Genomic DNA, 17,643 nt, shown 5'->3' with positions numbered 1-17,643 from the left:
TCGCTGTGGGACTAGATGCAAGAAAAACACTGGATTGTTGAGAATGGGTCTGTGCTCCTTGGATGGAGCCCTGAGATTTTGGGTACCTCAGGCCTTAGGGGCACAGCTTGAGAAACCTTCAAGAGGAAGACTGTCAGCTGGCAGGCACATCTTAAGTTGGGCACCTCTGAAAAATACAGCCACCTGTAATCTTTAACCCTCACTTGTGAAGACTTGAGTGCTTTTTTTTCCTGAGAAACGAGGAATACGGCCTATTCCGCCTCCATGGGTGGATGTGGTAGATGGACCAGTTAATGACTTTAGACACTATGTCAAATGATAAATATTTATCATGTTTCTGTATTAATACGTGTGACGGCAAATACATATTTATGACACTGCAGAGGCAGAAGCACGCAGAGCAAAGCCAGCTGGATATTAGAGTCTTTAGGAACCGGCTGTTGAATAAAGCCCAGCTTTCTGCTTCTGCCCATTGCCCATTCGCCGCTGGAGCCATTTCGTCCCTCAGAGATGAGGGATTCCCCAGCACTTCTCAGGGCTGTCATGACGGCTGTCGTGTAAGCCCCAAAATACCCAAGGCAAGAGTTAAGGATAGTGAGGAAAAGGGAAATAAATGGTGGTAAAACTGACGTTTCATAGGAAACACTGGCACAGGGAAGGGGCTCGGCCTTGAGGGACGCCCTGCGAGCATGCCCACGGCCTAAGGCCCAACGGCCGCCAACCCACCCAGCCCCCTGGCCGCACCGACCCCGAGGCCCCGGGACGAGTACGGGGCCTGTCCCCGCGCCACGCCGACGGGAAGCAAAGGCCGCCCGCCTCAGCCGCCGGCGGTGCGGAGGGGACGGGAGGCCGGGCCGGGCCCCGCGGCGGGGCAGCGCTGCCCACCCCCCCCCGGCGGGGAGGCGCCGTCCGCCCCCGCGGGCCGGAGGAGGCGCTGCCTTCCACATTGGCTGGAGGCCCCGCGCGCCGCCTCCCCCGGCCCGGCTCCCCCACGCTCGGCGGGGCGCCGCGGCGGAGCGCCGGCACGACGGGGCTAATCACGATTTAACCATCCAGGGCCCCACCGCTGGGCGAACGGCCGGGGGCGCGGGGCACGACTCGAGCCGGACGGGGCGGCCGGGGCCCGCTCTCCGCCGCCGCCCACCCGTCCCACTCCCGTGTCCCCCGGTGTCCCCGTGTTCCTCCCCCGGGGCGAAGTTTGGCCGCCGCCGCCCGTCTCCCCCGGCGCTCCCCGCGCGTGCGGGGCGCCTCCGCCGCTGCCAAGGCCGGGACAAAAGGCACACTGACACGTGATGGGAGCCGGGCTTCATAAATGGGACCGGAGAGGGGCGGAAGGCGGGGGGGGGGGACGCGGCGGTGGCGGCGTGTGCCGGAGCCGCGCCGGGTGCCCGGCGGCTCCCGCGCTGCCTCCCCGCGCCGAGGCGGCGGCGGGCGGAGGCGGCGGAGGAGGGCCGGGGGCGGCGGCCTGGGGGGGCGGGCGGCACATGGAGCGGCGGCGGGGCGGTGGAGCCCGGCACGCCGCCTGAACTGGGCGAGCGAGGGCGACGGTGGTCGGAGAGGAGGCGCCGAGGGGAGGGAAGGGAAGAAGGGGAGGCAGCCGGGGGGAGAAGTCTCCCACCTCCTCCTTCCCCTCGCCGGCACCGCCTCCTCGGCGCTCCCCAGTGCCGGGGTGCCCGGGCGGGGCGGCGCTCCCGCTCCCTGCCGGGGGTCGGCGCGGCCGGAGCAGGCGGGGGACGCGGCCGGTGCCGTGCGGAGGGTAAGGACGGCGCGGGGAGGGGTGGGCGGGAGGGTGCGGCGGGTGCCCCCCCGGCCGGGGGCCAGGTAGACGTCGTCCCCCTCAAAGTTTGTTGGCGGGGTGGGGAGGGGGGGGGGGGGGGGGGAGAGGAGGCGGTCCGGGGGTGACACCGCCTGCCCCGACGGCGGAGCGGCCGGAGGGGAGGCAGCTGCCTGCGGGAGCATCCCTCCCCGGGATCCGCCGCCGCGTCCAGCGGTGCCGCGACCCGCGCTGCGGAGGGGGCCGGGGGGGGATCGCGGGTCTCGCCCCTGCCCCGGGCACGGCCCCACGCCGCCGCCTCGGGCGTCTGGCGAGAGTTGAAGGGTGCCCCGGGGCCACCCGGGAAAAAGCCTGTGGCCCGAGGTGCGTGGTTTGCTTTCGTGATCCCGGCCGGAGGACGGGGGGGACCCCGGCTGCCGAGGGGAGCCCGGCAGCGGGCGGAGGTGCGGGAGGCTGGGGGCGTTATGGTTAACACGCGTCTATTCTTCTGTGCGCGGAGCCGGCAGCCTCCCAGGTTCCCACAGGACCTTATCTGACATCGGAGGTTTCTCCGCTCGTCCTAACCCACCGGTGATTTACAGCGGGTGGCATTCAGTTTTCCTGTGCACTTTTCCTCCCAAAACTCTGCTGTAGAGGCTATAACCGAAATAAAAGGTGATTCGTGATTTTATGCGCAATGATGTTCCGTTAAAAGATGTCACTTAGGCATCCAGCATCTTGAGAATATCCCAGTAGGGTTTTTGGTTGGTTCGTTTCTTTTTGTCTGAAATTCAGAGGTCTGGGGGGAAAACGGCCGAAAAAGAGTGAGCTTTTTAAACTTCACGCGGTGTTTGTCATGTGAAATCTTCAGCTGTTGAGAAATAATTCTGAGTAACCAGATGGGCTTATTTTAAATGGGCATCTTTTTGTCTCAAAGACGTCTGCAAATCTCCATTGAGAACACCCCTGGATGAGGTATGTACCAAGCCTTTGGTAGGAGAGAGCTCGTTACTGTGATTTCAGTTTGATTAAGTAAAATGGTGTCAGAAGATGAAGTCCGTAGTTTTCCTTCTTTCTCTAAAATTATCATCAGTGTTATTTTCTGTATTGCAGCAAATGATCATATTAACAGTTCTGGCATATATTTTCTTCTTTCAGAAGATAAAGGGACATACATAACATAGAGCCAGATAGCAAAATATTCCTTGAGTATCTACAAGTTTTTTTAAAAAAAGAACATAGTGTGGCTTTTTTAAACTGTTAAAGGTGTAGTAATGTTTCTTTTTTTTTTTTTCCTTAGATGTATCATCTTGTTTTCATTGTTATTGTTCACCTTTTCTTAAAGGAATATAGCATTCTCTGCTGGGGGTGGCATTGCTGTTCACATGTACCGAGATCATGCAAAGGATCAGAGTGATATTTGATATGATATTTAATAACAAAATGTGCAACATTGCAAAAATTACTTGGGTGTGCTTAATTCTTTTTGGATTACACCTCATATCAACTGCCAGCACAGGTTTTCCCTTCTCAAGAAGGGAAAAAAACCCCTGTGACTATAGTAGGAATATTTATTATGCAGGGAGAGTTTATTAAATCAGCCGTAAAAGAAATGAACGTAACATCTTTAAACAGTTTAGAAGATCAATGTGTAATTCCTGATTTGCTTGAGGTTAAAATTAGTTTTGTAGCAACCAGGAACAGCTTTGCTTTATTATCGGTTGGTCTTTGGAATGAGAGGCAGAACCATTTGAATAAAAACATTTTAAAGCAGAATTGATAAAAGCAGTAATTGTTTGACTGAGCCAGCAGGCATCTATGCCGGGGGGCGGCGGGAAAAGTTGGCTAGGTAAAGACATAGACTATTTGCTGTGAATTTACCTTGTCGACCATTCCATAACATCTAAACCCACAGTAATCAAATCAAAATAGCTATAAAATTCAAGGCGAAGGTGGAAGCAGGTTATAGTATGGTGAGGATGAGCCTGTGGGTGCCTTTGATCCTGGCTGTTGTTCTTTGGTGAATTATGTTAGCTCAGTTGCATAAAGGACCCCATTAAGGGCTTTCATGCTCTGCTGAAGGAATGGCAGGTCTTAGCCAATGCAAGCTTTTCTTTCCCTTTCTCTGTTCAGAGGTTTCTGATTGGGCAACGGAAGTTTAGAAATGAAATAACTTTTTTTTTTTTTTAAGTAATTTCTGACTTTCAGCCTTTAATGTGGCCATCACAAAATGCTTGCAGACTGTCATCCCGCTGGGAATTTTGGTGCTGAAAGTGTTACACGCTAGAGAGGGAGAGCTGGGGTAGCTTTCCTTTCTATTGAGGTGAGGAGAATAAGATGCAAGGAAGAACCCAAACCCATATACTCGCTTAGTATTGCCCAATAATTTTACAAATACATTGCTGTTCCCGGTTCTGCAGGTCTCGTGCACTGTCTTCCACTCACCTAGTTTCTCTGCTTCCATACATTTTAAGAGAAATTACTGTAACTTCTCCAATGCAAACTTTGTGACCTCTCTCTAGTCATGCCGTCGGCTACCTCGGCATCCGCAGAATTCATTTTTCTTAGCAGTGATTGCTCTTCATTTCTTTGCAGACGTCTATATTGACTTTATTCAAGTCTCCTCCTGAAACAGTAAATGATTTTAGGTATTTTTTGCTACAATTTCCCAAATAGTTTAGGCTATGTAAAATGATGAATGCTTTACAGAACCAATCGTTGACCATTTACGTGAAAATTTGGAGATTTTTCTCTTCTCTAGCAGCAAATTCACACAGTCTGCTGCTGATTTAAAATAGGTACTGCGGACGACCCTAACACTGGGATTTGGCCAAGTTCAAAGCAGCTGTGCAGATGGACACAGAAGACAGAAGGCAGAGGGAAATAGACCCTTTTAATCATAACAAGGCTGCTCTTGTTTTCCTATCTATAGTGGAAATGCATGCCAGCCCCTCGTACTTAAAAGCAAGCTTGCAAATGTGCCAGAATAGACAGCGACAGCATTTGTTATTAATGCAAAGTTAAAAATGTGACAACCTGTCTTCTGAGTACTGCTCTTTACGTCTCCATTTCTCGACTGACACTGTACTGCTGCAAAAAGTGCATATCCGATCACTGTCAGTGGGATAAGAATTTGCACCCCAGAACTCAGGCTCTTTGAAAGTGCGTGGCTTTGTTAATGATCACTGAAACCAGCCACGACCTGTCCTTTTGAAATGGTTATAATGACTTATAAATCAATTTCTCGTTAGAAAGAATTTTTTTTTTTTTTTAATTCTTTTTCCCGAAGGTGCCATTGTTTCCCATGAAAAATGGTTGGGTTTGCAACACAAGGTTGGAGCACTTTTTTTTCTCCTGTTTGTGCCTCATGCAGGGGCATTATGGTGATGCACACACCAAGCCGGGTTCTGCCTCTCTTCAGTAGGACCATCCTTTTTTGATCAAGCTACCCTCATCCAAATTACAGATAAATCGGATATTTCACTACGTGTGTGTTAGTATAATGTCACTCCTTATACTTTGGCCAGACTGTTGGTGAAACTGGATGTTTTATATGTTTCAGATGTTGTCTTGTTTGTGTAGATGAAGGCTAGATGGCATCAAATAATACCTCATCCTGTGTTAACCTGCTTTATGGCAATTGTATATTCTTAAGAAAGGCGTATTTACTCACTACGAAGTACTGAGGAGGAGCAGTTCCATAGGGAATACTGTTAGTTCGCTTTCAGAGTCCTCACTGGAGTCATTTTCATATTTCTGCATTTTAGGAAATCTTTCAAAATCTGTGCTTAGGGGCTTGAGGGGCTCCTGCCTTCCCATTGTGGTGAATGTGTGAAACATGCTCTCAGAAATTGCTGGGTTTAGTTAGTTCTGCCTCTGTTTTAAACAGTGTGGTACTGGAGTCCAGACTATGTGTGTGCCTGGAAAATCAGGTGGCATAGGTTTGGAGTGTGTATGTAGGTACCTATATGTATATATACATGCAAAATAATTTTTACAGGATCTCAGTGATAGAAGTACTCGTCTTAGATTCTTGCTTTTCCCCAGGAAGGCTGTATATAAGGGAATTAAAAAAGATATTCAGTAGTCATCTTGCCTATATTTTTTGTACCTACACTTCTAGCTTATCTGCTTGTCCTCTGGCACTGGGAATCTGAGTTTACGCATGACAAACACTACTGCAGCGTTTGTGAGACTTCGCATAGTTGTTCCTCTAGGCATGTGTGTGTGTCTGTGTATGTCTGTCTATAAGTTTATGCATATAAATATATATATATGTATACACATATACACAGAAATAAGAAGTCATAACTCATCCCACAGTATCTTTTAACTGTTTCTCCAAATCTGTTGTAATATTGGTTGGAGTCTATCCGCAGTTTGTTGTTCTGGCTACTTGGATATCAGATTCCGCTGTAATTCTTTCTCACTTCTCCTCTTCTCTCCCTCTCTCCTTTTTTTAAAACAGAAAAGCATCTGCATATTTTGAAGACATGCACCATTGCCAAGCAATCTGGTGTAGTGGCTTAATATGCTGGCAAATAATTTCACAAGTTGTTTGTGTGTGTGAAGGCAGTATATTTGAATATCATTATATTCTGAATGTAGCTATGAAGAGAGTTATCTGAGCTTATTTAAATTTTATGAAAGGCCAGACAGCTCCAGAAATGAAAGAATGTTTTACATTTTTTAATTGGAGTGCATATTTTCGTCCTTCGCTAATGCTGATGGCGTGGGACATCACATTTACCAAAAGCCTTTCTGTCCTAGCTTCTGAGCACTGCCAATGCTTGGTGGCCCAGTAACAATTTTTGGGAGAAGTAGACTCCTGAGGACTGAAGTAGAAGGTATGTTGCTTTGCAATGTGTTGCTGACCTTCTGCGCACTAACTTTCTGCCATCGTCTGTAAACCCATCTTCCCTTTTCCCCTTTCGGTATGTTTATCCACTGTGTGGGTCACTCAGTGGCTCCATTTGAGCACTCTCTCTTCCTTCCCACTTCTGAGGTTCATCTTCTGTACTTCATTTTCCTTAAGCAGTTTGATTTTTATTCATGTCCCTGGTCAGATTTGTTCAACTGATCTCTCTTGAGTGTTCCCAGCTCGGTCCCATGTGTCAGTGCGTACAGCGCTGTCCTTTCCTGTGACCTTACTGAGGATGGCTTCTCAGAGCCCTTTGCATCTTCCTTTGCCGTTTGAATACAGATCAGAAATGGACTTTCAAAAGAGCAAGTCATTGCCTGCAGAGCAGTGGGTCTGTTCTTTCTTTACAGTGAGATCTGAAAATCCCGCTAGCTATATCCTTCAGTTTATGGAGGTGTCTCTGAAGTTCATGTCGCTCAGAAGAGGAGGGAGACTTTCTCTCGTGAGTTTTCTCCTTCACCTCATCTGCTTTCCCCAAGCCAATCACAAAGACAATGCTTCTCTTTCCCTAAAATCTGCATCCCCTGCCTCCCAGGGGCTCCTTCCACTTGGGTCTTCCTCTCTTACCTTTCCCCAGTTTGCTCCCATCTCACCTGCAGACGTCCTATTCCCTGTGTGAGGACAGTAGTTACCTCTCCTCTCTCCTCCCAATCCCCTTCACACCAATCACTTAACCACATTACTTTTGCTCTCAGCATCTCCTTGCTATCTCACAAAGTCTTTGATTAAAACTTGTTACAGCCACAGTTTGTTGCAGGGGGAGGAGGAGGTGGATATGCACTCCGTGCAGTTTATGAGAGTACTCCCTGGAGCCTGATGCTTTTGCTACCCTTCTGTCTCTAATCCTCACTCTTTTAATAAAGTTCACTAATATTTTTTGCTGCAACAAATTCTTGACCTTTTTTGTTCTGCTCTGGCCGTTACATGGAAACTGTTTTCTCGGAGTGGTAATCTCTTTTTTTTTTTTCCCTAATAAATGTGTTTTTCCCTCAGTTTCATCCTCTAGATGTTACGTTCTTCTGGGGACCTTTAGCATTTAGCATCCGTTGGAGTCTGAGTCTTTTATGTCCTGCTCTGCTCTTTCAAATGACTTCTCTCCCTTCAGCTACACCTTGTGTGCTGAGCTGCTGTCTCCTCTAGGTACTTCCAAGAGATTGAGTGTTCAGCCCCCATCTCTTTTGCACCTGGCTGGGCTTCTCTGTCTCCATTTAACATTTATGTCAATTCTGCTCAGCAGTAATAAGTGCCAGCACCTTTTGGCATTAGAGAATGGCTAGAAAAGAGGCAGGAAATGAAGCAATTTTTGTTGGAATACTGAAATCCAAGATAAACCCTTTTGTGAAAAAGGAAAAGTTGGAGAGTTCGAAATTGGCCAGCTTAATGAGTTCTTTTCCATTTTCTTTAAAATGTAAATACCATAGCATTGTATCAAACTTTTCGTATTACCTGCTCATTCTGCTTTATTGGGAAATCAGTCCTTAAACTGGAGGTGATTTTAAGCAAATACCGGGTCACTCTTGCTTCAGTGTTTCCCTTTCATCTGAGCCTTTCATACTTCAGTAAACCTCTTCGTCCTCTCCCAAAACTATGTCTTTAAATGAAACTAAGATGTATGAAGTAAACTGTGAAAGATATTAAAATCCCATGTTCATACTGTATTTTTACTGTTTTAAGAAAACCACCTCTGCCTTCCCTCCTTTCTCCCAAAAGCCAGGCAGACCAGGTAGCTGTAGTTTCCCACTAACGTGACCCTGCTGGTCCCCTTGCTGGTTTGTGCCTTCAATACTTGGTAGGAAATGTGTGTGTAGGGGGTTGTATTTCACAAGCTGAGGGGTTTTGGGTGAACTCAGGAGCTTTGGAGGCTTTTCACAGGCAGGAGGGGCAGCTGTTCCTGTTCTTCCCCCTGCAGCTGGGTGGGATGTGGGAGACACGTCCTTGGCTTGCCTAATTCCAAGAAAGGGCTTCAAACTAAGCCCCTCACCTACCAGGCATGCACCCTGGCGCTTTTATTTCCTGCTGTTCAACACTTGATCCAACATGGAACAACTTGAACAGTTTAGGGATGAGCAGCAGGATGGAGAGGTGGCCAGCACACTCACCTGGCTCGCAGGAGAGCCATGTTGGAGTCCTTCGCCTGCACCAAACGGAACAGGACTTCAACTTCGCTTTTGAAACTCTCTCATCTTAGACACACGCATATGCCCTGGCTGTCTGAGAGGTAAGACGCAGCCTCTTTTTCTCTGTGCCTGCAAGTCACCTGTGCTAAAACTGATACATACATCTCACCAACAAAACTTTGGAGGGAGGAAATAACGTTATTTCTTTAAAAGACATCGTTGGTCACTGATTAATGCTTTGTTTCCCTCCTTGTTTTGTTTTTGTCGTTCAGATTGCCAGCTGCTGGATGCTGGGCGGTGTCACATAGGGGCAGTTTGCCCCCAAATTAGAACAATCCAGCCCCTATCCTGCTAGTGTGCAAACGGTATGTTAATTAACATAAATAACCATGTAGCTGTGGTTTCTTGCTAATTAAGGTTCAACTTGCAATAGATATCATCATGTTATTTAAGAACAAAATTTGGTTGAGTACTTGTATGCCCTAGTTTACCCCGTAGCTGATAGTGCCTTGCTGTAACTAGAAGACAGCATCCCTCATTTGCTCCTTCCCCATCCCTCACACAGAGAAAATTCCCCTGAAGTGAATGCAAGTTTTCCTGAAACAGGAGTGATGGCGTTATTTGCCATTTATAGCCTAGGAGTAGTACTGTGTTGGAGATGGAATAGTAAAACAGTAAACAGGATAGGGTAACATCACTTTCACATTCTTGTCAACATGTTTTTTTCTTGCTCGGTGTTGCTGAGCCTTAGAGTGCCATTTCTCAGACTGCGCGTTTCTTTCTCCAAGGCTTAGAAACCTTGTTCTGTCCTCGAAGCAGTATTGTTCATCGCCATATGGGATAAGGTAATTATTAGCCATATAAATTTTCATTTTATAGGACAGTTCTAATTCCTGGAGGCCAACAGTTACTATGGTAGATCTCATTTCTCTCACACTTTTCCAGCTGACTACACATGGGTATAAATTACTGCTGTTTCTCCTGTGGTAGTACCTTGTGGACCCAGTTTGGTAGGAGTCCCAGTGTACTGGGCACTGTGCAAACTTATTGGAAGATAAAGCCCTTCTCTGAAGGACTTACAAGCCTTATAAGGTGTATGCAAGGAGAATGTATTTACATAATTTTGTGCATTCAGAAACTATGTTTCAATTATACCTACTTGTCCTTTAGCCTGTTCTTAATTAGCTGTGGGTATCATAGAAGAAATGTATAGACACGGAGATCAAAATATTTTCTAAAATAGAAGCTAGAAAGATTTGATTGTGGATTTCCCTTTCTTGTTTTTGAATCCTTTTCCTGCCACTTCAACATTTTTGCAGTTATCAGTAGCATCATTGTATTGCTCATAATTACTTTCCGAGGAAGAATGTAAATATTCACTGTTTCTATTCAGGCTATTAAAATTGCTCTATCAATCATCCTGGTTTGAAAATTATAATAAATTCATCCCTTTTTTTAGACGACTATAAAAACTTTCTGGTCCTCCCTCTGCCCTAGAACAGCAGGAGAAGATAGGTAATAGCATTTTAATGAAGTCACATTCTTCTTCTCCGAGTGAACTGGTCCTGCGGACCAACTAGAAGTCATGGGGAGGTATAATTCTCTCTGTTGTCCAAGGTGAGTTACCAGCCTTTTATGTATTATCGATTTTATATTTTACCTAAGAGGTCTATGTTCTGATGGGATCCAAGCTTCTTTTAAGGCTGTATGTAACGACACAGTGGAGGGCAGTAGTAAGTTTTGCCTCCAAATCTTCACTAATTCTTTCACTTTGAGGGCAAAGCCTTACAAAGTTGTGTCTTCAATCTTCAGCTGATGTTTAACACCTGCTATATTTGAACCCCGGTAAAGCAGGCTGGAAAAAAGGGCTAGATTAAGTTAAATCCAGGTCTTTGCAGACAGCTAAGCCGTGTGTTTGTAAAAGCCACTCCATCTAGTGGCAGTCCCTTTGCACAGCTGGTCTGGCAATGGCCATCAACGGCTGCTGGTTGATGGGAGAAAAGTCTAACATGGTGTTCAGCCATGGGTTTTCTGGTTTTGGTCTTCAAGATAAACAATGCTTGAAACTTTTATCTATTGTTTAATCCTTATCCATAATCATAATTCATTACTTACTGTGAATTGCTGCATGCAGTCATGGAAATACATCAAAAATTATGAGTGCCGGCATTAGCGCAGGCTCTTCCTCATCTTTAATCAATGTTTCAGTTCTTTTTAATGCTGTTTTAAAATGAGTGAGGTAGTAGAGCTCATTTAAGGAAGGGATGAAGATGAGAGCTTTGGAGACTCAAAGGCTCTGTTGGAAGAGTAGATTTCGGCAGAGCTGGGAGGCTCTTCCTTGCTTCCGCCCAGCCTGTGAGGGGACCGTCCTGCAACACATGGCCATCACCCCAGCCCTATCCAGAGAGGAGGGATCTGTGCAGGGAACCTGGTTCTCTAGGGAGGCTGTGAGAAGCCACAGAGGCTCCCAGGGTATTTCACGTAGAGGTGGTCATGGGTCTTGGGCGGTATGGGTTTGCAAAGGGCAGTGTGGCCACATGGTGTAGGGTGTCCTGTTCTTGTGGGCAGTGCCTGCTTGCCACTCCGAGTTCGCACAGAAGAGCTCAGGGCTAAAATTTGTGTGACACTGACCAAACTGCAAGACCAGGCACCAGACCACTGCTTCTGCCATCGGCTTTTTGATCCACGTCAAATCGTGCAACACCTCAGACTGTGACCTGGACTCTTCTGATAACGTCAGTGCCAAAGGTCTGGTCTTCTTTTCACTAGGCAGCCATGGAAAGCCTCACTGATCACTTCAGTGCGTTTCAGTAGTGTCGCTTATACCGGGACAAGCTAGTATCTAAATTAAAATAAACGAAATTCCAGTAAAGTGCAATTCCAGATCAGGCGAATGGCTGTTTTACTGCAACTTTAATAAAAATCAACTGCTACTTGAATAGGTGCATGCACACATACTGCTAGAAATTTCCAATTATGATATTCCCAGCAGCAAACAAAAACAAAATTAATGTCAGCTGCATACCCCAAAGCTTAAACTACACCACTAATGAACTCCCAAGTACTCTCAAAGAAGACTCTCTTTGCAGAGACAATAAGGTGGAAATTACTGTAATAATCTCAATGTAAAAATACAGAGGGAAAAAAAATCATTGAAATTCAGAGTAAGACTTGCCTCTCCTGATCCCATTAACCATGTTGTTAGCATAGCATATGCATGCATAGTGATATTGACACATAACTCACTGCCACCTTCAAAAGAGCACGCAGGAATTCATGTTCTTTCATTTGTATTTCAAATAAAGGTAGGGGTTGCACGGCGGCTTGCACCTTATTCTGAGGAAGTCTATACTTAACATGACTCCAGCAGGGACTAGCTACCTCATAACAATTTGTTTGTCTGTCTAGCAGAAGTGCTCAGTTGCATACAATTTTTGAAGCTTTACTCAAATGTAATCTTCTCGACATGGGGCTGTGGCTTTAATCGTTCAAATGGTTGTCTGTCTTCTGGAGTAACAGAGGCATCTTTACATGTTTTTTAAAGTACTTGATTATTTAAATTTCTTTGGGGTAGTTTTCAAATGAATAACACATTCTTCACATCTGCTTTTAAACTGGTGTTATAATGCAAAGTTTAAAGTTGCGAGGTGTCACCCAAAGCAGATTTGTCAGTTGACAGCACGGTCATCTTTGCATCATATAACATCTGCAAATTCTACTGGGAACAGCTGTAAAGCACCTTCTGGAAGAAAAGTACCTTATGTATTAGATTATTGCTGTTCATTTTTAATGTATGCTTCAGTAACATTTCCCTCCCTCACTGCTCAAACTCTCAAAATTAAATTCCTTAATATATTTTAAGATTATCTGTCTAATAATTATGTTATTATTTGCTGAGCAACAATGTCAGCAAAAGCTGACACAGCAAGTATCAGTGTTGTGTGTTAGACTATCCCGGGAAGAGTTGTTTATACTCATCCTTGTTTGCAGCGCTGGAGTTGCAGTGTCTTCTGAAGGACTAGGTTCATATATTCCCTTTAATACTCAATGTTCAGGCTTGATGAATTAAATGAAGAACTTTAAAGAACTATGGAAAAAGTCTTGAGTGTTCAGATACCAAGTATAAGTGCAGTATAAATATCTCACCAGCCAAATGATCTCTGTTTCTTTTGGAAATGCTCATGGTTTCTTCTGGTTTTCAGTATTGGTATTGTTGTAGAGAGGAATCCTTTTCTACTTTCTTTTAGTTTTCATGGGAAATCTGAGCTCTGGTACCTACTCTGCAAATCTCTTTAGGAGTTGAGGTGATCAGTATTCAGGGTTTTGGCAGATAATCTGTCATGGCCCTTCTAGCCATTTATTGTCAGTTGTGTAAAGTGAACAGGTTAAGTCAGTACAAGCCTACATATGGCATCTGGGACTTCTTGGGTGTCACAAACAATTTCCTCCATTCTAAAAGCATGAAAAAGTTCGGGTTTGCTCCTATTCTGATGTAATTACCCAGATGTCCTACAGCAGCTGCAGAGTAACTGTAGCACACCAAAGCAATGATTCTGGCTCTTATATCCCTACCACTGTCAGCCACTGTGGTGGTGGAAGGGGGCCCTAAAGCAGATGTTCAATTCATATTCAAGGCATGTTATATGGGCAAAGCTGTATAAAAGAGCACAGCATAGGAAGAGCTGTAGGACCTGTCTTAGATGTCGATGTGAATAAGATGCTCAGATGCTGATGAGGGTGCTCTCCCAACGGTACCCTGACCAGGAGCTATACCCTGCAATTAATCACCATCCACAAGCAAAGGCAGGGCACGACAGGACTCAGAGACCACTGGCTACATGGGGACAGAGTATTTTTGAGGGTGTCCCCAATGGGACAAGTTACATTTCCATACTTCTCACAGGAGCAGTGATTCCTGGTCCCTTTTGCCTGGAGTTTTGGCCAGAGCTGCACTCTGACCCAAACTTGGTGCCATGTTTTTCTAGACAAGCATGAACTGCTTTGGTTGAGGGTTCTGATCCATGCAGAATGGATGCACTCACTGACTTGTGGACCTGTGTGCACTCACTGAAACTGTGGCTAGGGCTGGGTAGCAACCCACCTCCCCCATACAGCCCAAATGTCCCAGTTACCTTGCTTTTCTTAGCAGAAGGAAGGAATAGAGCAATGAAACTATATCCAGATCCCTACATCTGTAGAAGAAGCACCTTGCTAATAAATTTACAATAACAAATTCAGGATGTTAGTAGACCTCAGATTGCTGTAATGTGAATATACGAGCATTCTGGGTGAGCTGTGAAACTTAGAGTGCATGCCCCATTCCCTCTCTGTCAGGTTTTCAAAACCCTTGGTACCTTTTGAAAGAAAAGCAATGAAGGTGATGATTCAGTTTAATGCTGCTCCTGCAGTGGCACTTGGTATTATCTAACTGAAGCAAGCCCAAGGAATATTGGTCTGCAAGGTACTTTGCAATCAGAAGCCAAGATCAGATCTAGAGAAAAATATCTTTCTGGTGAAGCAGCTCGGAAGGTTGTGATGAGAAATGAAAATTACTTTCCTGTGGAATACTCAATTCCCTGCGGTTCTGGTTTTCGCATCACTTCATAGCGTAATTCGGTTTTAGTGAAATCCAGGTGATTTCTTTCTAAGTGCTCGACTCACCCTGATTCCCACAGGTGGCAAAGGCTAGGCCTGCACTGAATGCAAGAGAAAGGTCGATTTCATTTGACACAGTTCAACTGAGTTGTTTGTGGAGTGTATCTCCCTGTTTATCTTAACGAAATCTGATCTTTTCCCCTTCTAGGATATCCTCCGATGCATTATTCCCTCCCCCAAGTCTCTCTGAAACCGACAAGACTGGGGTTATGAAGTCAATCCTAGATGGCCTCGCAGATACAACTTTCCGAACAATCACAACAGATCTCCTTTACGTGGGCTCCAACGATATCCAGTACGAAGACATGAAAGGCGACATGGCATCCAAGCTGGGATACTATCCCCAGAAGTTCCCTCTCTCTTCCTTCAGGGGTGATCCTTTCCAAGAAAAAATGACTGCGGGAGATGATCCCCTCTTGAGCATTATTCCCTCAGATCAGGTCAACATCACAGAGTTTTACAACAAGTCCCTGTCCACGTTTAAGGATAATGAGGAGAACATACAGTGTGGGGAGAACTTCATGGATATGGAGTGCTTTATGATCCTGAACCCCAGCCAGCAGCTGGCCATTGCTGTGCTGTCGCTCACCCTGGGCACCTTCACAGTCCTAGAGAACCTCCTCGTCCTGTGCGTCATCCTCCACTCCCGAAGCCTCCGGTGTAGACCCTCCTACCATTTCATCGGCAGCCTGGCTGTGGCCGACCTCCTGGGCAGCGTGATTTTTGTCTACAGTTTTGTGGATTTCCATGTTTTCCACCGGAAGGACAGCCCCAACGTCTTCTTGTTCAAACTGGGTGGAGTTACAGCCTCCTTCACCGCCTCTGTAGGTAGCCTTTTCCTCACGGCAATAGACCGGTACATATCTATACACAGGCCGCTAGCTTACAAAAGGATTGTTACCCGACCAAAGGCTGTCGTAGCGTTTTGTGTGATGTGGACCATCGCTATTGTAATAGCCGTTCTTCCTCTGCTCGGCTGGAACTGCAAAAAGCTCAATTCCGTTTGTTCGGACATATTCCCTCTCATCGACGAGACGTACCTGATGTTCTGGATTGGGGTCACCAGCGTTCTCTTGCTGTTCATTGTCTATGCCTACATGTACATACTGTGGAAGGCTCACAGCCACGCTGTTCGCATGATTCAGCGGGGCACGCAGAAAAGCATAATCATTCAGTCGACCGAGGATGGTAAGGTACAGATCACTAGGCCTGATCAAACTCGTATGGACATCAGGTTAGCCAAAACCTTGGTCCTTATCCTAGTCGTTTTAATCATATGCTGGGGCCCTCTCCTCGCCATCATGGTGTACGATGTCTTTGGGAAAATGAACAAGCTCATCAAGACTGTCTTTGCCTTCTGTAGCATGCTCTGTTTGCTGAATTCGACAGTGAATCCCATCATCTACGCTCTGAGGAGCAAGGACTTGCGACACGCCTTCCGCAGCATGTTCCCCACCTGCGAAGGAACCGCACAGCCCCTCGATAACAGCATGGAGTCTGACTGCCAGCACAAACACGCCAACAACGCGGGGAACGTGCACAGGGCTGCCGAGAGCTGCATTAAGAGCACAGTTAAGATTGCCAAAGTTACCATGTCTGTCTCCACAGACACGACTGCTGAAGCGTTGTAAGTCAGAGACTTCTCAGCGTTGTGAGAAAAAGGAGTTAGTTTAAAAATAAAAATCAACAACAGAGAAAACCAAACCCGTGGCTTAACGTGTTTGTACCCTCCTGTAATATTTTTTTGGTTTGTCATTGTAAGCTGAGCGATGATTGTGTTAAGAGCATTACCATCAGCCAGTTCTTCAGGTTTTACAATTAGGGATTCAAGCTAAATTTTCAAAAGTTCTTTTCTCAAAAAGTGTTTACTGAATAATAGCAAGTTTCCTGAAAGAGCACAGAGAAAATACCAGGTTAGCAATGGTTCCTTTTGGGGGCGTGAAGAAAAATTGTGTGAAACCTAATTGAAAACTATTGTATCCTAAACCAATACCATCAAATAAGAAAAAAGCCTTGTAATCATGCTGTTCATTTCAATGTGAAGTGTATTTCATGTCTGTAAGTAATAGGAGTTTTTGATTTTTTCCAAAAGCGGCAGTGCTGAGTTCTAGAGGTTTTGTAAAACGTGTCGTGTCCCGTGAATTGTATGCTGTTTTATTATGTGTTATTGATATTTGTCTGATTAAACAAAGTGATAAGGTAGACTTCCGTGGAAATAATGTGAAACGTGATATGTAAACCCCATTGAAAACACTTCCTGTATTTGAAGAATTCCTATGAGCTATTTTGGAAATTTTACACTTTTAGTGGTCTTCTGTGGACTTAGGGGAGAGGCTTTGTGTTCTTCTACTAAAATTATTTCCCCACTACCTTTTACTTTCACATGCATACGAGAGTAACAGCAACAAAGGAATAGAGGAGGAATGTAAGAGAGGAATGCACTGGTTCAGACTTTTAAATACCACTGCGTTTATACAGAAGGACGTTTATGGTTGTAGAGACTATTGCCCTGCTCTTGGGCGTTGCATGAATACGAACACTGAAAAGTGAAGGTCCCGGATATTGGCTCCTTTAACAGGCATCTGGTTCTAAGGCATATGCTGGTGCTGGACCACTGAAGACAGCATGTGTCAGACTCAATGTGTGATGTTATCACTGTGCAGTCGATGTATACTTGAAGTGTGTCGCATTCCTGTATCCCAGGTTTAAGCAGATTCAGAGCCTGAGATGCCAAACTCCCGTCTTCACTAAAAGAGGAGGAAATATTGTCAGACTTAGACATTTTCTTATTGTGTGAGCGTGTATATAAATAAATATCTATGTGTGTGTACGTGTGTGTGTGCGCGCGTGCGTGTGTGTGTGTGTGTAAGTATACTAATCCGTGTGAGTCATGGTAGCATAACTAAGATGATAGGACACTATGACCAAATGTAAACTGTATTTCTTGTTGCACGCTTTGCACACGAATTCTGTTTCTAAAATTGAGTTCTTCCAACTGATTACTGGTGAAAGTACCGTATTAAGAACATCCCGATCCACTCTGAGAGGTGTATCCATGTGCTAGAGAAAGCAACCTTTCAGTTGTACTTGCGAAGGGGAAACGAGAGGCAGAGCATGGCAGGAGCTCACACTGACAACTGCAGTAGCTGTTGATGGTGTTCCTGAAAACTGGGAAAGCCAAAAATAAATGGTAATTT

General features: G+C 45.7%; 1 protein-coding gene across 8 annotated transcripts; it reads left to right on the top strand.

Annotated features, from left to right (window-relative positions):
- Positions 1-995: 995 nt before the first annotated feature.
- Positions 996-16,739, top strand: CNR1 (cannabinoid receptor 1). 8 transcript variants are annotated; one of them, XM_075747661.1, is made up of 4 exons: positions 996-1,756; positions 9,064-9,156; positions 9,580-9,636; positions 14,595-16,739. In XM_075747661.1, exon 4 carries the CDS (start codon positions 14,656-14,658, stop codon positions 16,075-16,077), a length of 1,422 nt encoding a protein of 473 aa, XP_075603776.1. In that variant the 5' UTR covers positions 996-1,756; positions 9,064-9,156; positions 9,580-9,636; positions 14,595-14,655; the 3' UTR covers positions 16,078-16,739. The 8 variants fall into 8 exon arrangements, with proteins under 8 accessions (XP_075603776.1, XP_075603773.1, XP_075603772.1 ...); XM_075747664.1 differs by lacking the exon at positions 996-1,756 and adding an exon at positions 1,916-2,728; XM_075747658.1 differs by lacking the exon at positions 9,580-9,636.
- Positions 16,740-17,643: the final 904 nt, after the last annotated feature.

The sequence above is a fragment of the Balearica regulorum genome, chromosome 3, assembly GCF_011004875.1.
Source record: "Balearica regulorum gibbericeps isolate bBalReg1 chromosome 3, bBalReg1.pri, whole genome shotgun sequence".
NCBI classification, from domain to species: Eukaryota; Metazoa; Chordata; class Aves; order Gruiformes; family Gruidae; genus Balearica; species Balearica regulorum.
This window is presented reverse-complemented; position numbering and strand designations above follow the sequence as displayed.